The following is a 23,025-nucleotide window of genomic DNA, read 5'->3' on the forward strand; positions in this document are numbered from 1 at the left end:
TTCTAACCAATATAAGTTCTATAACAATAATTTCTCCATGGTCAAATGAGAATGCTACAAAAATGTGATGATTTTAACTGCTGATCATAGGAATCTACATGGGGACAAGTGACATCACTTGTGTCATGATGTCATTGTGTCAATGACCCCAATTATATAATTTGCATCATTCATGTAATGATACGACATTTGTCATGGCTTCCGCTGGATGCCTCAACTGCTTATTTTAATTCTAATTATCTGCATTATCTTCACTTTTCAGACTTCAAGAAATAGAGTATTTCTTCAGTGTATTTATTCATTAAACCTTTTTGTGAGCTTAAAGAAAATGCTAACTTTTATTTTTGCAAATTTTGTTGAATGGATAGAAAAACCCAGTACAGATTCTTTAAAGCAATCTTTTGATTCAGATAATGTTTCATTCAAACAAATGAAAATCCATTTAAAGCAATTTTGGTGTAAGCCATGGCTGTAAGCAATCCTTTCTAGTCCAGAAACAGTCTAATTCAGATTTGATTCAGGTTCTGAGAGAGTCTTTCAGTAGACCTGATCACTTGCCCTCTGCATCTTTAAAACAAGAGTTTGTTTCTGGGTCCATTTGATTCAAATTTCATTGTGTTCTAGTTTTATCATAGTGTCAAAAAATAATCCGGCAAATTCTCATACTTGGACATGAGTGTGGGAATGATTTTGTGGTCATTGTGCTCTGGTATGGGTCAGCCAGACTTGGATGTCCAGATGAGAGAGATGGGGAGCTTTTATTTATTTTATTTTTATTCTGCTATTCCTCTTGATGGCAGCTCAAGCATCATATGCTATGGTTCTTGTGAATCCCCTAACATCTGTAAACTCTAGACTTGATTTCTCAAATACAACTTCCATTTTTTGACAAAAATGTGCTTCGATATTTGGAGCACCATCTCAGTTTCCCAAAATGCAGGATAGAATTAAAGCTGCCAGTTAGATACCTTACTCCATTAATAGCAGCTCTGACTGTACTTATTAGTATAATATCACTGTGTAATAAATTCTGGCTATTAGAATGCCTATTTTGCTGCTGACTTGATTTCTTCGATAGGCATTCAACACACAGTTTTTCAAAGTCTTTAAACTGTTGTAAAATAGAGCCACAAGACAAATCATGACGGATTAATTTCCTTTTAAAAATGAAATTTCAAACGGTGACAGTGGCTTGGGTTTGGAAAAATGAATTGACCAGTTTCTGTTTCAGATCTTTACACAAAGCTGTTTTAGCTAGAGCACTCTCAGGGTGGTGGAGGGGAAGGATGCATATTTTCTAAGCTCTGCAAATTGGCCTCAGCCAGATTAGAGAATAGAATGTGGTGGTTGCCTTTTCATTCTTTCCATCCCAATGGAAAGGAATTATGTAAAGGGGCTCAGGAATGTGTTGTCTACCTGTCTGTCAGCAGGATAACTTTCCCCAAACTGAACAGAACTGGATCACTTTTGGTGTGAAAGAAGAAGCCGGCAAAAGAAAAGCCAAGGTTGAAAATGGGCTGGATTTAGTGAGGTGCTGTGAAGAAAAAAAAATCTAGGAGGAACTCCTGCATCTGTATGGGGGAGGCAGGTGGGCAGCGGCCTACTGTTCCATTCTAAGCCTTTCTCCATCTTTTCCAGCAAGGGATCTAGAAGGGATCTAGTATGAAGGGTTAGAAAGAATTCTAAAAGCCATTATTTTGCCCTGCTCTGCTTCTTCTCTGGTCTGGCCAGAATACTTCTTGATTCATACTGGGGAAATATTTAAAATGACCCCATAGATAGAATTAAGAGTTATTCACGTATACTAATGGAGGAGCAAATCAGATCCAGTGAAACCTCAGTTTAACAGGATGTTAAATGTAGGGAAGGAATGACCATTTTTGAGGAAAGTGTTGAAATTGAGAGTAGGGCATTGCAGGGATTCACTGTATGTCATTGTGAGATAATGTCATTGAATAGATGACTATGTCATTCCCCTAATGATATCCTCACACAGATACCCACCCTTGTCCATAGAAGTTCACAAGTTCCCTGGGCGCCTTTGAGCTGATCATTGTCAGTCCAATCTACTTTATAGTAGGAATGTCATAGGGAAGGGAGGGGAAGATGCCATGTATGTTGCTTTGAGTTCTGATAGGAAAGGAAGGTTATTAGTCCAATGAATGAATGGTTTCTAAAGAAAAGGATAAAAAGAAACCCAGAGATAAAACAAGTGATGCTGGTAAAATGTTACTTTGTACTGTACTATTTTATCATAGAGCCCACCTTTCATTTAATGAATGGTTCCACAATGTGGTGCTCAGGAGCACCAGTCATTTCCCTTGGCATTAGTCAGCTTCCATATCTCATCTGGTGTGTTACAGAGGATAAAGTGTTATACTGACCCTGGGGAGGTTCAATTCCATCCCATCCCACCCCGCCCCCAGCCAGGGATGCTCACTGGATAACTTGGAGCCTGTCTCTCTCTTTCTCTCAGGTCAACTATCAGGCCCAGCCCAAGAATGACAATCCAGAATCAATCCAGCTAAACTTCAGTTCTTTATTTGCTCACACCATCTAGACAGAATCTTTCCAGACTAAAGCCACTCTACCTAACCTAAGGGGAAATAACCAGGAAGGCTCTAGGGCGGGGCTACTCTGAATCTTAGTCTTCCCAAGTTTCAGCCCTCCGGACTGTGTTTTCTCTTATCTTGCTCCCCTCCTTGGAATGTGCCCCCTCCTTCCTGAGAACCAGCAGTGTTGCTGAAGTCCATCGCATTACCTCCCCCTTCAGAGACACATTCCATCACATCAACCTACTTTGCAAGGTTGTGAAGAAGAAAACCTGGAGGGGAGAGAGTTGCATGCACCACTTTGAGTTCCTGAAAAAAAGGCAGGATATAAATTTATCATCATCATCATCATCATCATCATCATCTCCAATTACAAATATGCCCATTGGCTCCCAAATGTTAGGGATTCCTGGTTTAATGTGATAGCCTTTTTTCTGGCCTTATTTGAACATCACACTAACTTAAGATATATTTAACCATTTTGTCAGGCTCTGCCTGAGACCCAATAAAAACACAGACGCTAGAGTAGACTTACGTTCTGGTTTTATTTGGGAATAGAATGCATGCCCTTAGAAAGCTGAGAGTGAGGGGAGCGCGCCGGAACGGGATTTAAATAGCCCGCGCCGGTCAGCGCTCCACCCCACCTTATCCCAGGTGCGCCCCATGAGTCCCAACAGTTCGTCCTTGCCAGGTGAGAGGTCGTCCAGCCCCCTGCGCCCCAGGCATCGCCTCGATCGCCTTCCTGTGCGGTGATGATCCATTGCCGGGCGATCAGGCTCCTAATTCCTCGAAAGCCCGGGCGCGCCCTTCCGAACCTCGCCTGTTCGGTTGTTATTCAATTTCATGTCAGTTTCCTTTTATTGTTGCTTCCTGGGCTGCCGGACTCGGTCGTTACGTAGTTTCCTTAAACCCCTTACTTCTTTTTGTGTTTCTCTATTGCCCTTGCCTTATCTGCTCAGGACCCATATCCCTGTATTGTCATGCGAGCCGTTGCGATGTCGCAAACATCGCAATGGCAATCATGACACATTTATTCAGTCCACAGGCCATAGTGACCTGGTTTGCCATAGGGACGCGGTGGCGCTGCGGGTTAAACCGCTGAGCTGCCGATCGGAAGGTCGGCGGTTCAAAACCGCGCGGCGGGGTGAGCTCCCGTTGCTCGTCCCAGCTCCTGCTCACCTAGCAGTTCGAAAACATGCAAATGTGAGTAGATCAATAGGTACCGCTTCGGCGGGAAGGTAACGGCGTTCCAAGTCGTCATGCTGGCCACATGACCCGGAAGTGTCTATGACAACGCCGGCTCCAAGGCTTAGAAACGGAGATGAGCACCGCCCCCTAGAGTCGGACACGACTGGACTTTACGTCAAGGGAAACCTTTACCTTTACCTAGGAGGTGGCAATATGAGACCTCTGGCCACCAGGGTACCTTTCATCACCAAAATGGCACCCTTAGCCTCACCCCCACTTTAATTCAAAGCAGATGAAATGCTACAAAAATAATGAGATAAATAATGCAAAACCTCTCAATGAGGACAAGAAGGTATTAAAGAATTTGCATTACAGAATTTCAGGTGCTTTGGGGATAGGGGCACCCAGGATATGGCACAAGGGTGCCCCAGGCCTGAAAAGGTTACTAACCCCTGCCTTAAGTTAAAATGGATAGAAGCTGTTACCAGCAAACCACTTCATAGCTTAGCACCACACAGGGCTGCAACTGGGTGGGGGCAAGCAGGGCATGTGCCCTGGGCGCTGTGCTGGGGGGGGGGCACACCAAAATGACAAAATAGTATTTGTATACTGAATGTTTTATGAATTTAATGTATAATAGAATAATAAAACTTGCTAACACCTCCCTCACCAACCCATGGGGGGGCATGGAATCCAAGTTTACCCCGGGTGACATAGACCCTAACTGCGGGCCGGCACCACGTGGGAACCAAGCCTTTTTATTATGTATTTCTGTTGCATTGAAGGGCTTTGAGAACAGAGTCACAAGGTAAAAATATTTTGAGTCCATCTTCCTCATGAGGGTAATGGTGGAGAACCTTCATAAGTGTTTATTTAGTGATAGCTGCTGATTACTGCAGTTGGTTGATGTGGAGTTTTAAATTGGAAGGTGCATAATTGGAAAACCAGATATCCTTAACAAGTAGCTGAGATGCTACCTTAGCGAGCAATTTCAGTATTATGTTTGGTGATACAGTGGACGGCTTGGGGGGGAAAAGTTGTCATCGAGAATTACTTATTGGCACTAAGTCCATGGATATACTTTTAATACTCCGCTGAATTGCTCTCATTTCTTTTTAGTGTAACTCATATCATTTTAAAGTATCCTCTGTATAAAAAAAAAATAGAGTTATGGCATATCCCAACACAGTCTTTATTAAAAAAAAAGATAAGCTCATCTTCTGGAGCCTTGACTTCTTGTTAGTATTTGTCCTGTCACTGGTATTAGCCTTCATTCCCTCTCATTTGTTCTTTTTCTGCCTGTTACCCAATCGTGCCACTTTTATTTGTATACTACTATGAAAACCTGGCCATTTCTGCCACTATGTTCATGTGCTGGAATCATTATTTATATGTAACTTGGTTTAATAGGTAAGACTCTGGAGTTCTACATAATCTAATGCATGAGCTGCAGAAGGAACAAAACGTTGTTAGGCTCCACTAAGATAAGAGTATCTTGAATGGGCTAAGAAGCCCAAAACACAATGCCTGTGCCCCTCCTGTCCAACCCTATACACACTGCAATGGGATGCTGGTCCTTATTGGTTAAGCCCCGCTAATGCCAGTGGAGTTGGGCCAGGCCACTGCACTGTAGTTTTTAAAATGTGTTGTTGGAGTTTTGCCCAGAATGCTGTCTGACAAAGCTGTGCGATTCCAGCAACTCTTTTTTCTCACCTAATGATTTGCTGGTACTCTTTTGGGCCTCCCCAAAGTTGGACAAATAATGCTATTCAAGCATTCTGAAGTGCCAGGTGGCCTTCTCATGCCCACTTTACATGGAAGTAAATGGTTTGAGTTATATCCTGCCTTTTTTTCAGGAGTTCCAAATGTTGTGCGCAGCACTCTCTCTTATGTTTCTTACAACAACTTCGTGAAGTAAATTAGGCCAAGAATTGAGGACTGGGCCAACATCACCCACTCAGCTTCCAGGCTGAGGTCTTTCCAGTCTTAGTTCAATACCTTAACTGCTAGAGAGCAACTGAATACAGCTTGACTTACAATGTATTGCTATGCAGATTTATTAGGAGGCTAGACAGCATACTGGCAAAGAGCTTTTGCTTGTTCTTAGTCTTGGAACAAGCCAGTTGAAAAACAGAAAGCTTGCCGTTAATAGATGTTTGTACAAAGAATGGACTGTAGTGGAAGTGCTGGATTCATGCTTTGGAAGGGGGAAGGGGCAGAACAGAGCAAACGTTTCCCTGGCAACCACCAGTGACCCCCTCAATTAGGACATCCATAACCAGAATCGTAGCATATTCCAAAATTATGCAAGGCTTACCTTTGCAGACATTTCAAAGTCAGGCAGAGACAACAAATCCAGAGAATGAATTTAGAATTTGGAGAGTATTCCCTGGAAACCCCAGCCTTGCCCAAGCCCAAAATCTCCTGGCTGCCTTTAATATGGAATACATTTCTAAACATAAAAAGCATGGATCACTTTCAAATGAATGCTTCAAGAAGTTCTCATTCAGGAGAAGCTTTTAAGGGTGGGAGGAAAAAGTCCTGCCTCCCATCTTAAGCAAAAGTGGCTGGTTCTTCAAAGGAGGCAACCAGGAACACCATCACAAAATGGCTGCTGGGCTGGGGTGCAGCTAGTCACAGACCCCCATTTTATAGAAGGCAGACTGGTGCAGCCAGCAAAAATGCAGTGCAGACATGGGTTATGAGTCCATTCATTGTAACCACGGTCGCTCAAGATCAACCCTGAAACTTTGTCTTTCTTACATAGTATGTTTAGCATGCAAGATCCATTCACCCCAGTCACTCCTTTTCACTTTCTTATCCACCCATGCCCAATCAACCCTACTTTTTTTCCCCTTCTTCCAGCTTGCAGCCTCCCTAAGATACTCTGTTTCCTCCTTTTTCCCATTGAGTTACATCATGTCTAATTTCCATTACTGTACAGCAATAACTGCAGTTTTCTTGCTTTGTTTATTGTCACACTCCAGCAGTTTCCTTATCAGGCAGATATCTTTCTGGGTGGGGAATGAGGGCAGCCAAGAGCATTTCAGAGTGAAGGACTGGCTTCCAGCCCTGACCATCTTTATTTTCTAAGAATGTCTCTTGGGCTTCTTCCACATGGCAGTGCTGCCTGGTTTTTGGGAAGGTAAGCCAATTTTCTGTGGTTCAGCTCCTGCTCCAGAGGAAACACTGCAATTTTTTTTAATCCTCTAGAACTGGTGTTCGCATGGGGGGTTTCCTATTGGTGGGGGCTCCCACCAACATTTCCTCACTTGTTCCTGTAGCCAAGAAGCCATGGCTCCTTGCCACCACTCCTCCACACTTCCCAGTTGCTCTGAGGGGGCTTCCCTCCTTCTCTTACATAGTGACTGGTTGAATTTTCCCCTTTTTTCCTTCCCACAAAAAGCAGATAGAGCAAATGAAGAATGAGAGTGGGATGCAGTCGGTTTCAGCACATTCCTATTGGCCACCTGGGGAGAATGTTACCAGTTCCACGGAAGAAAAGAATGGAGCATGGGATGTGGGGTGCTCACATGGTGGTGTGAAATTGCTGCGGAGAGTAAGAGGGGTGAGGCCAATGGCTGGGTAGGCATGATCTCAGTGTCGTGGAATTAGGATGACCAACAGCTGGGGGCCAGCTCTCTGTTTTGCAGTGTTCCTAGGTGGCCAATCAATAAAACCACACAAGGCATCTTGTGGTTGCAGGGGGTGACTCCCAGAGGCACACTGGTGCCCGCTCCTAATCTAAACATTTCACAGAGTTGTTCTTGAGCTTCTCCAGATAGCATGTGATTCCCATGAACCAAGAATCACTTGATAGAGAAAGGCCCATAGATATGGGCTGCTTACCTCCTGTTTTGTTTTTTTTAATCACATGGGTAAAAGTGAAACCCAAAAGTGAAATAAATGTTTGCAAGATGATGATTTTTATTGTTTCGTTCTACTCATCGTTTCTATGGAGTCAGATGTTAGTGAAAGTTCACAGGCAAGGTGTGGTAGAAAGTCAGACTGCTTTGTTTTGAGAATTTAGTTTTCTGGAAGACTCTGAAGTCATGATAGAAATAAAAAGCCTACTTTTTCTGAAGATGACATGCATTTATTCATAGGCATGCAGTGACTATATCATTTATGGTAAGTTCTAAAGCCTTAAATGAAGTTTCAGGAACCTGCCCTGCATCCCACCTAGATTAGTTTTAAGTCCCACCTATGCTACACATACACCACCATTTGAAACCATTTATTTAAGGTGTCCTTTTTCAATTGAAATACCCAGAGCTGTACATAATACTATAATTGTGGTTTTTCTTCTGATGTTGTACCTGAAATGTTCTGGCTGTGCTGGTTGATGTAAAAAGAATTATGTTTTGAAATTCATTCTGATTACCTAATCCTCTAAAAGTTGCATTATTACTGAATGCAAACTGGAATTAAAACAGAAAGCCTATTTCTGGCCCATGTGATTGTAGAGGGAGAGAAAACTTGGCTGTTGCATGTTACATATTTGATATAACTAAACAAACTACAACCAGGGAAAATCTGGTCAATTGGTTATTTTTTTTAAGAAGATAATTTAGAGCTCAAATGCACCTGGAAGTTCTGTTCCCTAAACCAGTGTGTACTGCAGCTGGCTACGCCCTGTTTCTGACATGCACAACCTGAAGCCCCAGGGCTGAATTCAGCCCATCAAAACCATGGGCTTCCTCCAGAACTCCTCTAGAAGTTACTGTTGAATTGTAATATTTAATGTAACAGAATGGGAAAATTACGCAATACATAGGGTATTATTACATTATTTAATTTTAATTAAACTTGAAATTTAATTAAATTCTATTTAGTTTTTATCCTGGACTTGCCTAACTTTGTATCTGGTGACCTGCATGCTACTGAAAGGCTAAGTGCAGAAATTGTGCAACCCCTGCCTGCTTTGGTAATGTTGAAGAAGACTTTACAGAGATTTGAGGGAAATATAATTTATCCTTTCAAAGGGCAGTGCTTGGCAAAAGCAAATCCTAGCATCCAGGAAAGGCAATTCCTTCCTCCCCTACATACCTTTTGATGCTCTGTTTATCTCAAAGCTCCCCTCACCGGATCCTTTTGCTTTCGGAAGTCATGATAGATTTTGATGGACCCTTGAATTCTGTTTTTCTCATTAAGTGGCTGCATGTTTCTGCTTAGTCAGCCAAACGCACTCCCTCAGCTCACTGCCAGCTTTATGGCAGTTTACCCCTGCTCTTCAGCAAACAACACTTCAACAGGGACGCCCTGACATGCTTGTTCAGAAGCAGTTTCTTTGCTTTGCTACCACCAGGAGTCTGCACCATTTTATCTTTTTCTCCATCTCAGCTTGTGCTATCCTGGCCGGTTGCTGCTTTTCCCGGCACCGTCAAGTTTTAGGGTTTCTGACTATTGGGCTAGAATTTGTACAGTACTGTAAGGATCATTCTTGTTATATTTATGCCTTGCATACTGTATATGAATGCTCATTTCTTCTAAGTAGCAGGAGGAGATCCTTGGTTGCTGTTGTTTTTTGGAAGGAAGGACCCAGTTACTCCTGATCAGATCTAATGAATACCGTTATAACCCCAAATTTTAGTGTGAGTCAGACCTGCCTAAGACCCTCATTTTTGAGACAGAGGACATGCTGCATATTAGGCTGACAAGTTGGGGTTAAAGGTTAAATCATACAATATTGAGTTTGGATGTCAGTAAGTTCCATGAACGCTTCGCTAGTGCCCCAGCATGTCACAGATGCATGCAAACACATTTGCCAATTTTTCTCTTTATTTTCTAAAACAACCTTCCCTAACCTGGTGTCCTTCAAGTTTGTTGTGATTAGTCTTGGGAATTCTGGGTGTTGCAGTCCAGTTGTATCCAAAGGGTAATATGTTAGGAAAGCCTTTTTTAGACATGCACACAAGAATCTTAACTGCTTCTAGAAGGGTGTGAAATTCTTTCCTTGCCAGTGACCTGTGCATGAACTTTTCCAGACACAGTGATTAGGACTGGACATTGCTGGCAAGAGATCTTGTGCAGATTGGCACACTGTGGAATGATGGGAAATCAAACAAGTTTTGAGAATTCAAAGTCCCCTTATTAAACAAAACAAAAAAAATCAAGAAAACATGGTCTTCTTTTTAGAGAGAGACATCCTTTTCCAGTTGGGTCGCTAGTAATGAATGTACTTTTTATTCAAGCCTGCCAAAAATCATTCTTGTTATCTGTTTCATTTTCCTTTCATGATGTTTCATAAACAGATTGAAACAGATTTTGTTGTACTGTATATCTTTGGCATTTAATAGCAAAAATTTGATATATTTGCACATCTATTTTTGGATAAATCAAAATGAGTAATTAAGATAATTAAGCATGGAGAATATAGAATTAAATTTTAGGAGACTTTGAAAAAAAGACCATCTTCAAAGAGTTCCTGGGGAGTCACTTGGGATTTTACTTGTGATGAATGGCTTCATACAAATATACCCCATGGCTCCTAAGCCACTTGAGAGATGGGAGAAATCCATAATTAGCGTAGGTGCTATTTAAATGGCTTGGCAACACATGATAGTATTTCTGGACATTTTCAGACCAGAACAGCTGAGCTTCTTTCTCTCCTTCCTGTATCTGTAGGGGGAGGAGGAGGAAATGTGTGCATTGGTCAAAGTCCTTAGTAGGGAATAGTGTGCCAGTTTTGAGGTGTGGTGCTTATCTAGAGGAGTGGTGTGGAGGAGTGACATCAAGAGGTGCCACATCTTCATTGGCTCTTCAGGATTCATTGGTTGCTCCATGGCTCATTTACCATCTGCAGTGTCTGGCTGAGATGCTGAACAATGCTGATCTGCAAAGAGATGAATACTGTGGAGAGCCTTCCACTGGGGATTGTTAAAGTGTCGGGTGAGGACAAGATGGGTTTTTCTCTAAGAAAGCAGAGGTGGTTTCCATACCAAAGGCCCAGAAGGATTTTGACATGTTGGTTTTGAGGCAGAGAAAGCGTTCTTATGGAAATGGGAAGGAAACTGGAGAGAGAGATTGAGAGAGAGAGAGATGGAAGCAATGGCAGCTGATTGTACATGGTTCCTACCCAGCACAGGCCTGTGGCCCCTTGTTTGTCTTTCTGCTAAACTCCTTAGGGTTTGGTGGAGATCACAAGGCACGACAGGACATGCACCAGTATTGTGGAGAAGATGTATTTGGGTTGTGGAATGCTGAGTTCCATTTAAGGTGAAGAACTTTTCCCAGAATGCCTGGAGATGTGGGAGTTGTAATCCAGCGCATGGCTGAGGAAGGAAATGTTAAAAGGGGATTAGAACCGGAAACAGCTCCAAGTAGGTTTTACTTATGGCTTCCTTCTGGGTTCTGAGACTATGCTGACAATCCTGTCTCTCACTACTGCTTCATGTGAGATATTTAGGATCAAAGACCAACACAATTCAATAATTTCCATTCCAGCAAAGGCCATGTATGATTGTGATGGTAAATACGTTTTAATACTAATAGTATTATTCAGATGGATTTGTATCATTTTACCCCCCGCCCCCAGGTCAGATGGAGATAAGGAAAGGAAGTGTTTAATAAATCGTTTGAGGTCATCAGAAATGGTACATGTATCTTTCCATGTCCAGCTATCTTTAACAGTAGGCTAGATCATTTCATGATAAAATATTTGTGCTAGTTCAGACTAACTAGTATTCCTCATGCATGTGGCAATAAAAGTTTCAAGCACACTTAGGGTTTGTGCTTGTGTAGGAAGCCAGAAGAGCAGGCAACCTCCTTTTTCCCCATTGGCTTGATGTTTAATGTTGCCTCCAATATAGATGGAGAACTCCAACCTAGAGGTCACCAAGGCACATTGACTGCAAGAAAATGAAAATGTCTCATGTTTGGCTCCCTAGTTATATATCTGTGGCACCTTGAACAATCCAGATGAACATTACATCGTTTTTAAATAAGCTTTCTCTTCCCTCAGAAAACTCCAGGTTCTTGGTTATTCCATATCCTGGCAGAGATGAGAGAGTCCCAATCACTACTGCTTCAAACATGAATGTCTCAGAATATTCAATGAGGCAGTTGCCTGCAACTTTAATCAATGCTTCCCATGTTTTGGATGACTGGAATAACATGGCGCAAACACCTGTGGATGCTTCTCCCCTTCTGAAGACTGAAGTGCTGAACAATGCCAACAACAATGCCTCCTCAGGGCCCTGGAGAGGCCTGAGGAGCCCTTCCCTTTCTTCTGCTGCCTCTCATTCCAAACTAAGCTATTTGGAGCGTGTTGTCTTGGAGATTGTGGAATCGGAACGCATGTATGTGCAGGACTTACGAAGCATCATAGAGGTTGGTGCGACTGACATGCCTGTCAGGCTGAATACATCCCTTCACTGCTATTCTGTATATGTCATAAGGTCCTCCCATCATCCAGTTTTGCCCCTTGAAGCCTTCCTCTATCCCAGGGGGACCCTGGTGGTCTAGACTGGAAGCTGGGAAGAGCTGTAGACTTTCAAGCAGCTTTCATTTCAAAGGGGCTCTCACTGTGTTTCTGGGTAGTGCCATTATGCCTTCCTCTCAGCCAGGAATTTCACTGCCCCTTTTCTACACAGGAGTGTGTTGGCCATTTTCCCACACAGATTCATGGAAGAACTTTTGCCTGTCATGTCAGATTATGTGAAAGTGATGTATTGTGGGTCAGGGAATCCGCATGACTGGCTGAAGTCCCAGTGATTTTGGTGCTGATTGGCTGGGGATGCTATGTAAAAAAGAAATGGCTTCTTGGTGGATATTGTTTGGGTAGGGTGCAAGCACCAAAGAGTGTCCAGTGGGAGCTATGGCCAATGGAAGATAGGATGTCTCCTCAGGGCATTGAGTAAGGTACCATCCCCACAACTCCCACATTTTGTTGGTTAGAACTCGTGCTGGTCTGCCCTGTTTTCTTGTTTACTGGCTACATGGTTATGCTTATGGCATAATGTGACTTGGCAGAATTACTTGGGGAAGATCATAGACACTCAGGAGCTGTTGTTGCGGCCAGAACAAGTCAGCGCACTCTTTGGGAACATTGAAGACATCTACGAGCTGAACAGGTGAGTATAACACATGGTCCTTAGAGCTTCACTGTCATTTCAGTTGTAGCTCACTTTACACAATTCCCCTATACAGGTTCAGTCCTCTCTAAAAAATAAAGTATGGCAAGAAGAAGCTTTCTCTAAATTATCCCTGTAAAGCTCTGTACCACCACTTCAACCCACCCAACTAAGACAGCCTGGAGTGATGCAACAGTTATTGCCTTCAGCTAGTACTTGCTGCCACCAACTTATTTTCCTCACTTCCACCAGACTTAAAAAAGCAAGGACTAAGGAAGGAAAATGGCTTCCCCTTTTGGCTAACCAAGAAACACAAGGGTGCCCTAAGCCCAGTGTTTGATAATGAGCATGGAGAGGCCTAGGCCTGTCAGTATGTCTAAGTCCTAGTCCTACAAGAAATGTACTTATTTGTTGTCCCTTCCCTAATTTTTCTTTGTCCACATAGCTATAAGTTGTTTTGTTATGATTTTTAAAAAGATATTCCCAATATGAATTAACTTTAAAAGCCTTAAATGTCTTGGGATCAGATTACCTGAAAGACTGCCTTCTCCCATATATCCTTATCACAACCTTAAGATTTTTGGGTAATTCGACTGTTGTGATATTAAATGGATCCTGGGTAAAAGGTTGGAGAGTACACACAGTATCAATCTGATAAATCCATGCAAAAGAGAGATGATGCCCCCTTTTACCTTAGCTTATTGGAAATAAAAGCCAAGCTAGATATTTCACCCCTACCCCTGCCCCCAGGAATCTGTCTTCAAAACATTGGTTTGGTTTGTATATAATGCTACAACAGAATTTTTGTAGCCATGGTTTGTTGAATAAGCCATAGTGGTCTGCTTTGCATATAATGGTGAAACTGAAAACAAGGCCTGTTATGGCTTGGTATTATGTGTGAACCAGGCCTCTGATATGGACCTAACAGTCTTACTATGGTTAAGAGAGTGGTTTAGCAGCAAACAGCATCCTCCTGTCATGATTGGCTTGAAACTCCTGGAGCAGAGAAGTAACAGTCCTCTTTGTGTGAGTAAGCTATAAGGAGCAGAAGGAGCAAGAGCAGGTTAAGTCCAATTTGCTACTGGGTGTTTTTGGTTCAGTTCCTTGCCAACTTTGCAAATCTACTTCCTCTCCTGTGTCTTATCTTCTTAAACTTGTAAGTCCCTTGGGGTAGAAATTACCTCATCACTTTGTGTCTGTGAGACACTTAGTACATTGGGGAAATACAGTATTCTCAGTTTGGGATCCTGAAGTCATTAGTGTTAACAAACATGACTATACAGGTGGCTGTTGAGTAAGACAGGAGAACCAGGTGGTTGTTTAGCCAGTGTGTCCCCTCTTTCTATATAACACCTGCCTTGTGTTTTTAGTTCCTTTGACAGTGGTGGACAGTCTTTCCCTGTGCAGGTGGGTACTGGGCCCAAATCCTTTGCATGTTGTTCTGCATTTAATTCTGAAACTGGAGTGAATTAAAGGTTGTTTTGAAGTTTGTCTCCAGCATGAAAACATGTGCTTTCAGTTTCTATAATATGCACATTTTTTATCTTGAGCTGGCTGATAATTATTTATTCTCTTTCAATTTCTGTACAGTGAACTACTGCAGGACCTGGATAGCTGCCACAATGACCCTGTTGCTGTGGCACAGTGTTTTGTGTACAGGGTAAGGAGATAGAACTGATGTTGCATTATGCTTATCTCTGACAGTTTATAGTTGGGTGGTTCAGCAAGCCCTTCTCTGAGTGAATGCTTTGCCACCCTTAACTGCGTTGCTTCCATTAAAGCAGAAATGGACAGTCCACAAGCCCTGAAGCAGCCTGGCATTATGCCAGTGGGAAGAGGTGGCATCATGGCTCCATTTTAGGAACATGATTTTTGGCTAAGAAACAGGAAGAGATGGATCCCCTTTCTCATTCTTAAAAGCCTTCCTTAAAATCACCAAACATTCTGCTCTGCTGGTGATCAAGAGGATGAGTTGCAGCCTGGGGGCTGAAAAAAATTCAAAGAGAACAGGGGTTAACCCCAAAAGTGTAGCCAGTGAGGCTGGTGTTTGCATCTATGCTGGATATCTGGCAGAGGCTTTTGCTGAATGATTGACATCAGGGAATGGGATGAACTGAGCATATCTTACTGATCTTTCCTCTCTTTTCCCAACAGAGCCAAGACTTTAACATCTATACTCAGTACTGCAATAACTATCCAAAGTGAGTGTCCCTTGCAATGCAAAAAGGAGGTGTGACTTCATGAGGGCAAGGACTGCTCATTCTGCCTATTAACTGAATCTTTTTTTCATATACTCGTAAGATCCTTCTGGGTGACTTGCTAAAAATAGTCTGTATATCAGGCAAAAGTATATTGTGCATGTATATATTTAATTCATATTTGGTGACAAAATGTCTCAAATCGTGCACTTAGAGCTCAATTTTCCAGCCTGTTTTGTGGGTCAGCAATGCGATGCCAACAGGCATCAGGATGTTCCTCTAGATAAATTAAAACTAAGTAATTTCAGCTGTTTTACTTAGGTTCTCAAGATCATGGGCAATTGGGTTAGAGAAGACACCCACACCTTTGGGCAAGATACATGATGGTACCCAGAGCCTGGCTAAGTGAGGACTGTATAAATTATGCTGCTTTTGGTCATGTGAAGAGGAAAAGAACTGGGCAAATAACAAACCCCCCTCCTATTCTGAAAATCCTCTTCAGCTTTTTTCATCTCTTCCATCATTCAGAGGTTCCCCAACTTTCTTGGTTCGCAGTGCCCTTACTTTCTCAGTAATTTTTTCATGGCACCCCACAGATCCCAAACTTGCACCATGGCTTAGCAGAAACAGCAAACTCACGCAGGATGAGATACTTCAAATTCTCAAGGGAAACACCGTGATTCTAGGCTAGTAGTTTGTGCGATGCTCGACAGATGTCAAGTATTGCTGTCCTTCCTTGGAAAATTTAAAATATTCTGCAGTGCACCTGCAAATTTGCTGGGGCATCCTAGGGCACTGTGGTGCACAGTTTGGGAACCGTGGGCCTCATCCTTCAGCTTCTGATATATTTAGCATTTCCACATAGCCACATAGCCACTCCTTGCCCACAAATACCCAGAATCACACTTGTATCACTGCACAAGTATCTCGCTGCTGAGAAACCTTGTAAATTGTCCAGCACATATTTGGACTGATCAGTGGGGGAGTGCAAAATGTGGCACTCCATCCTACAGCCAATCCTCATCCCTGACCTACCACGTTCGTTTTGTGGCAAGGGGGAAAACAGCCACTCAGTGTGGAAACAGCAGCACCATTTCCAACTCTACTGGAAAGAACAGGAAAAGAGTACCCAGGTGCTCTGATGCAGAGCCAGGTTGAGGTAGGAGTTCCCCCAATAGGAAGCTGCCAACTCTGCAGCACTAGTGGAAATACTGCAATACTGTCTTTGCTGCATTTTCTCTTGAGCAGCAGCTGAGCTGGAAGTTAATTTTGCTCAGTTGCAAAAGATCGCCCCAAGGCTAATACTTACGCAGTGCTGGAAATGTACAGGGACTTGTTAATAATTTGTAGACCAGGCCAGAAGTGGTTCAAGATCCTTTCTGTAGAGCTTTGCAGGGATGGTTGATTTTGTAAGCTTGTAGGGATGTGCCGTTGTTGATTCAAGAAGCTGTGCCTTTTTCTGGGTTGGAGTGGCAGCTGCCCGGTCTTGGGAAAATACACATTCAAGATAAGGAGGCGTTAAGGGGGCAGCAACAGGGCGCAATTTGACTGCCACTGGCCATCTTTTGGCTCATTGTTTTAGCCCCTTTATTGCAGTCCTTTGCTAGGGACTTTGAGCAGATCCGTCGCTGCATCCTTGAGAGAATGTAGGCAATTGTCTCCTTGGATGCCATTCATTGTGTCCTGGCTTTAACTTTCCAGCTCCGTGGCAGCTCTGACCGAATGCATGAGGAACAAACAGTTGGCCAAATTCTTCCGTGAGAGACAGGAGCAAATCCGGCACTCCTTGCCCCTTGGCTCCTACCTTCTCAAGCCTGTCCAGCGCGTTCTCAAATATCACCTGCTCCTACAGGTAATACAGATTTTCACAACAGGTTACTTATGTTATCTGACTCTGTAGCTTTGGAATCTGTTTTGACTTTTTTTTAAAGATTGTGAAATGCAACCTTATTTTTCCTAAAACAGCAACAGCAACCTGTACAGATGTCTTTGTTGACATGGTACACACATGAGGACATGTAGAATTAATTTCTATTATACAGAGAACTGTGATTCACACCCTCATTACCATTTGGTTGGAATTCTGGAACATGCTTTACATGAGGCTTGAAAATGACTTGGAAGCTGCAGCTGGTCCAAACCACACTTGGCCAGCTACTTACAGGGTTAGGTTTAGTTGTGTAACACCAATCTTCTGATGACATTTCTGGTTACCAGGAGCTTTCTGGACTCAATTCAAGATGCTGGCCTTAATCTGTAGAGTCCTTGGTGCTCTCTGAGTCTTGTTGTTTTCTTGCAGACCTTTCATTGCCAGACTAGGCAACATCTTCAGTGCAAAAAGGGAGTGGGCCTTGCTTTCTGTTTATATACTGTGGTTTGTCCACTTTGTGTTGGTGGAGGTGTTGTTCTCTCCTTAGGAGTTCCTTGATTGGGCTGTTTGCTGCTTGGTTGATTGACTGAGTTAATAGTTCCTTGATTAGGGTTTATATTGTGCTGTTTGACTGTTCATCTGGTGTTAATCCTAGTGTTAATCTTTGCATATCTGGGTTGCTGGTGAGGAGATGTTCTGGTCTTTTGTCTTTTCTATTGTCTCTTTTGAATGGTATGTAAATGAAATTAATCTGTGGTCTTAATCTATAAAGCTCTGCATGGTCATTTCTCTTTCCTCTGGCCTTGTGAGTTCACCTTGAGAAGGATTTTGAGGCTTCCCACCCCATGCAAGATGAAAAGCATGGAGCTCGGAGGAGTACCTTCTTGGTGGCAGCCTGTATTATTATAAAATACCTTGCATCCACCTGTTTGCCTTATGCAAAGCAGTCAAGACTATCTGGTACCAAAGAGCTTTTGATGCTAATGGTGGATCTGTAGTATTCTTTCCATTGGTTTGTGATTATTGTATCCTATTTTATTTTATTTTAATTCTTATATATCACCTTGAGGTGTTAAAAGTAGGGCAGATTTGATTGTATAAAGAACATAAAGAAGGATTGGTTTCTCATTGGAATCAAACTTAGGCGAACCTATTTAGAATGGTAGGTGTGCATGTTCATTTGAAGGTAAGAATTCCTTACCAGTTTTCCAGATGTGAAGGCAATCTGGCTGTAACATCTTTTACCCCATTGATCACCAGGGTTGATTTGCTTTCCAGAAAATTAATCAGGATTTATTCAAAGTTCTTCATGGAAAGCCGTAACGCTCCCGGCTAATCTTTTTTGGTATGGTTTTCTCCTAGGAGATAGCAAAGCACTTTGACAGAGAAGGAGATGGCTATGAAGTGGTGGAAGAAGCAATTGCCACCATGACCTGTGTGGCTTGGTACATCAATGACATGAAGCGGAAGCATGAGCATGCTGTGCGGCTGCAGGTAATTAGAAAAAAGCTATCCTGGGCATGATCTGTTTTTATTCTCAAACGTAGATATAAACAGCTGTGCTGTAGTGATATCAGTGTGGTAGGGCCAAGTATGTTCAGCTCTCTGAAAACTCAGGTAAAAGCACCTCACACTGTTCTAAAGAAACTCAAATGTTCATAATATGATGTAACCTTAGCGAGAGAGGGTAAAATATAAATGTGTAACTGCGGTCAAGAAGATCAGAAGCCACTTCTTTAGAATCTTTCCTTTCCTTTTTTTTCTATATTTCTTTCTCACTTTCTCATTACTTTTCTTCTTTAATTCAAAATTTGTACTGTTTTTAATTCTGTTAAAAACTTCTTCAATAAACATTATTTAAAAAAAGAAACTCAAGTGATTTAAAAGAGCATGAACAGTATTGTAGAACGAACCTGACTTGGAGAAAACACAGGCAGCTGTCTGTTTGCTATCTTTTCTCCATTTTTTTAAAGTCAGGAATTGTTTCTGGGAAGAATCTTTTTGCTTTTTTTTTAATAGAAAAATTGCTCATTATATTCTCTTATTTTGTTTAATTTGTAATACTTTTCCAGTCCACCTGAAATCTTTTGCCAAATGGTTAAATATGCATATTCTGGGATTTTTTTGCGCTTCACTATTTAATATTTCAATCCTGCCACTTTGTGGTAAAACGGTTTTTAGTGTTTTGCTGTTCTAAGCACAGAACTTCTGTGCCCATTTAGGGAATATTTTCATTGTGTTGCATTGTCCCTCCCAAACTTCTAGAGGTGTGCAAAGGACTTACCCTGCTGTGAATGCCACTCTCTTATGTGAATGCCAATCTTAATTTCACAGGGTATAGATAGGAATATTAAATGGTATGCCATTTAATTTCAGAGGGTGTAGAGTCCCCCTTAATTTTATAACCATGCATATCCAGCTTCCTGCTTTTCCCTTCTGGGGTTAAAACTAAAAGAGAACAGGACTTCCATCGTTTTCAATTGTCGCCGCAGAAGGAATTTTCAAAGCCTTGATAAAAGATGGATCTGTTGACAGTTGTCTTTTTGACTCAGCTGCTAAAGACATAGAAAGGGTTCTCTTACGAAACTTAGCTCTCTGAGTTGTGTTCATCTATTTTTTGCTCTTTAGAAACATAACAATACATGCCCTAAAGGTCTAAGCAAAGAAAGTAAGTAAAGATGATACCACCCCAGTGCTTATTATCTTACATTGGATCGCAGACCCATTGGTTTGGTTCCTGATGTGGACAAGAGCCCTTACACGAAGATGAGGGAAGCTTTCTTGGTATGTCTCAGCTGCACTTTGATGCTTAGCAAGTTCTAGGACTGACTCTGGTACCGAAAATGAATACAAATTCAAACCCAGCAAAAAGCCTCTGAATAGCACGGAACAACCTGTGTCCCATGGAGCCCTAGAGTTCTGCGAGAACTTGACAGGGTTCCGTGAGAGACAAATGGCAAAAAAAAAAGTCACTCAAATGCAGCCACTTTTCTATCACTAGAGCTTTGCCTCTTGATAAGAGGTTCCAGGGTTTTTTTTTCCAGTTTTCTGCAGCTTTCTGAAAACCTCTGCCCTGGGAGATCAGGTGCAGTCTCCCTTTTCTCACACTTCCTTTCTCTTTCCATATTTGCATCCTGAATTTCCCTTCTGCACATCTCAGTACTCCAAGCTCTACTCAGAATACGCAGATAGTTGCAGACATCCTAGTGAGAACTCCACCCATCCATAGCATTAATGTCAGAGTGCAGTCTGCTGGGAAATATAATAATAAATATCATAACTCCGCTGGATTTAAATTTTGCCACTCATTAAAATTCTGCTAGCCCATGTGTGAGGTAATGTTAGGTTTTCATCTCTGTCTTTGGCTAGTCATGGTTTTGTACAGTGCATAAACAAGGAGTGGGCCTCCCTAGCCTGGTCTTTCAAATCTCCCAGGGCACTCATTGCCTCTGTAACTGAGACCATCAACCTCACTATTCTCTTTCCTTCCACCTTTCCCAGCATGAGAGCCTTTTGCAGAAAGCTGGGTCTTTGCATCATTCTTTGGGCTGTATGGCAGATTGGAATAATATAAATGTTTGCCAAAGAAAACTATTGTATACATTTTGGACCATATATTCCCCAAGTACTGAAGAGATATATTGTCCCTGTAATTTTTTTTTAATGTATCAGATTGCTATAAGGTTCAAGCAATTTATTAAAAAACACCTAAATATTTTCTCTGAATTCCTTGAAATGGCTCATGATAGACTGACAGGCTTTTCCAGCCTGCTGTCCTCCAGTTGTATTGGATCTTGTTTTCCTCCGGCCACGCTTCCCAGTACGTCTGGAAAATCAGCATGTAGGGGGGGGGCTAAGATATGAAAACACTAATCTTTCCCTTGACCTTGTAGGAAATCCAGTCATTACTTATTAACTGGAAGGGCCCAGACCTGACAACTTACGGTGAGCTAGTCCTAGAAGGCACATTCCGCGTACATCGTGTCAAGAACGAGAGAACATTCTTCCTTTTGGACAGAATCTTGTTGATAACAAAGAAACGAGGTGATCACTACATATACAAAAGCCACATTCCAGTAAGTGGGGCACTCTCTATGCTTCTCTATTGTATAAGAAATAGGTGTTTGCCTACTATTCGTTTCTTCTGTTTTTTAAAATGGGATTGGGAATTTGATATCTTGGCCATCAAGAGGAGAGAGTAGAGGCAAGAACAGATGAAAAAGCTGACATTCTTCTTTGACTAAACTTTTCTTCCCAACAGCTGAAGTTGACCTGTGTTTATAATCACCTGTAGAGGCCCCCAGGACAAACATGTCTGCCTGGATTTTCTATTTCCTCTCTCCAAAGCTGCCTTTTCCATCACATGCAACCCTTTCCCCATCTAGAAAGCCAGAGGCAAAAAGGAGGCTTTTCAAAACTCATACTTGCTTGAAGGGAACTTCTTACAGATTTGTTGTCCTTGGAAAAATGATATGTATTTGTCTCTCTCTAGTTTAATTTGCATTAATGATGGGGAAGGCAAAGCTAAAAGGTAGTAGCTGTTCCAGACTGATCTTAATAACATATTTAACTAGGCCCATTTAATTGTTATTTCCTCCTAGCCAAAAAAGAGCCCCCTTCCCACTCGTTTGGATGTTCTTGGCTTATGTATTAGCTTCAGTACTACACAGACTACCTGAATGCAGTGCAGAGACTATTCCCAGTCATAGTGCAAACTCTCTTTTGATCCAAAGGACTTTCCTTTCTTTTTCTTCACTAACGGTTCCATCCCATTCCAAAGGCACAGAACAGACCGCAAGAGCTTTTTAAAAATTTGTACAAACATTGCAATGCAAACCTGGTCATGCACTGTTTTGGCTCAATGAAAGGAAGATGGCCTTAGTGTCACTTCAACGAGTTATTCACTGGGCGGGAGCTTCTCTCCCCTTGTACTCCTCAAGTGATACACACAGAGGTAACACGATGGTATTAATTGTGGGGTCCTTGGTGCTCTCTGAGCTTGGTTGTTTGCTTGTAGGCGTTTCATTATCTGACAAGGTTACTAGTTGTTTTCATTAACCAACTAGGTAATCATCAGTGCTAGTGAGTATGGGGTTTGCTCCCTGTTTATATACATACATCGTATGTATGTATGTATGTATGAATTGCTGCAGCTGAAGTGACATCTCTTGTCTGGCCCTGCAGTGTTCCTCTCTGATGCTGATTGAGAGCACGCGGGACTCACTTTGCTTCACTATCACCCACTACAAGCACAGCAAGCAGCAGTATAACATTCAGGTGAGATGAAGACCCACTGGCATTATCACTGGGTGGAAGGTAGTTGTCAGTGGTGGGGGATTTGAAGCTCAGGCTGGACAACCTGCTTGTAGCAATGCTGGCAGATAATTGAGGGACTGGGAAAACCAGCAGAAGAACTGGGGGAAATAAGGAGTTATGAACTTCCGTGTGGCAAATGCAGGGATCAGATAGTGCTGGAAGGAAGGAGGTGTAAGGTAAGCAATTAGACCAACTTGGGGGTGGGATGCACATGATGTGATAAGAGCACATGAGAAATTTGAATTATTAAATGCTGGAGAAGGTAGGGTTGGTAATAATTAGCAGATGTAGAAAGAGTGCATGCCTTGGAGCAATAACGCAAAGAATAGGAAGATTCAGAAGGCTGAGCTGCAGCAGGATCACATGTGTACAACTGCCTTCCAAACTCATGGAGTGCACTTTTGTTACCAGGCCAAATCAGTGGAGGAGAAGCGGGTTTGGACTCACCACCTCAAGCGCCTGATCTTAGAAAATCACCATGCCATAATCCCTCAGAAAGTGAGTGGGTATTGTCCTCCCTTCTCCCTAGTGATCTTGCAGAATGGGTGCCAGAAATTCCATGGAGCACTTTGGCCATTCTCTAAAGCACGCTTCCCTAGATGTCCTGTGCTAAAGCTACCATAGTCCCTAGTCTGCATGGCCCTTGGGATTTGTAGTTGACAGCCCGGAGGACACCATGCTGGGAAAAGCCTGTTCTCAGACTTGGTCAGAATTGTAAGCCAAGAATTTGCGGTTGGAGGATGGAAGTAGGCACCTAGGGAATTCATTGCCATGCTGGCTGGGGCTGATGGGAATTGAAAGTCAGCTTCCCCAAGAGAGCTGTAAGA

The 23,025-nt window shown here is 42.4% G+C and overlaps 2 protein-coding genes across 7 annotated transcripts in view; one reads left to right on the forward strand and one right to left on the reverse strand.

The window, feature by feature from the left end:
• Positions 1 to 23,025, reverse strand: part of SPTB (spectrin beta, erythrocytic) — a 225,100-nt gene that overhangs the window by 64,144 nt on the left and 137,931 nt on the right. The window lies entirely within an intron of this gene.
• The window catches only part of PLEKHG3 (pleckstrin homology and RhoGEF domain containing G3), a 67,534-nt gene that overhangs the window by 30,291 nt on the left and 14,218 nt on the right, over positions 1 to 23,025 (forward strand). For 3 of the 6 annotated variants that reach the window (XM_063288983.1, XM_063288985.1, XM_063288986.1), the window contains exons 1-10: positions 10,963 to 11,062; positions 11,704 to 12,071; positions 12,714 to 12,814; positions 14,405 to 14,474; positions 14,969 to 15,015; positions 16,714 to 16,864; positions 18,245 to 18,376; positions 20,776 to 20,958; positions 22,067 to 22,159; positions 22,610 to 22,696. In XM_063288983.1, the coding sequence (XP_063145053.1) occupies positions 10,978 to 11,062; positions 11,704 to 12,071; positions 12,714 to 12,814; positions 14,405 to 14,474; positions 14,969 to 15,015; positions 16,714 to 16,864; positions 18,245 to 18,376; positions 20,776 to 20,958; positions 22,067 to 22,159; positions 22,610 to 22,696 (1,317 nt within the window). In that variant the 5' untranslated portion in view covers positions 10,963 to 10,977. Of the gene's footprint in view, positions 1 to 10,551; positions 10,632 to 10,962; positions 11,063 to 11,703; positions 12,072 to 12,713; positions 12,815 to 14,184; positions 14,222 to 14,404; positions 14,475 to 14,968; positions 15,016 to 16,713; positions 16,865 to 18,244; positions 18,377 to 20,775; positions 20,959 to 22,066; positions 22,160 to 22,609; positions 22,697 to 23,025 lie in introns of those variants that run through there. The other 3 variants (XM_063288984.1, XM_063288987.1, XM_063288988.1) reach the window with 3 other exon arrangements.

This window comes from Candoia aspera, chromosome 1 (assembly GCF_035149785.1).
Source record: "Candoia aspera isolate rCanAsp1 chromosome 1, rCanAsp1.hap2, whole genome shotgun sequence".
NCBI classification, from domain to species: domain Eukaryota; kingdom Metazoa; phylum Chordata; class Lepidosauria; order Squamata; family Boidae; genus Candoia; species Candoia aspera.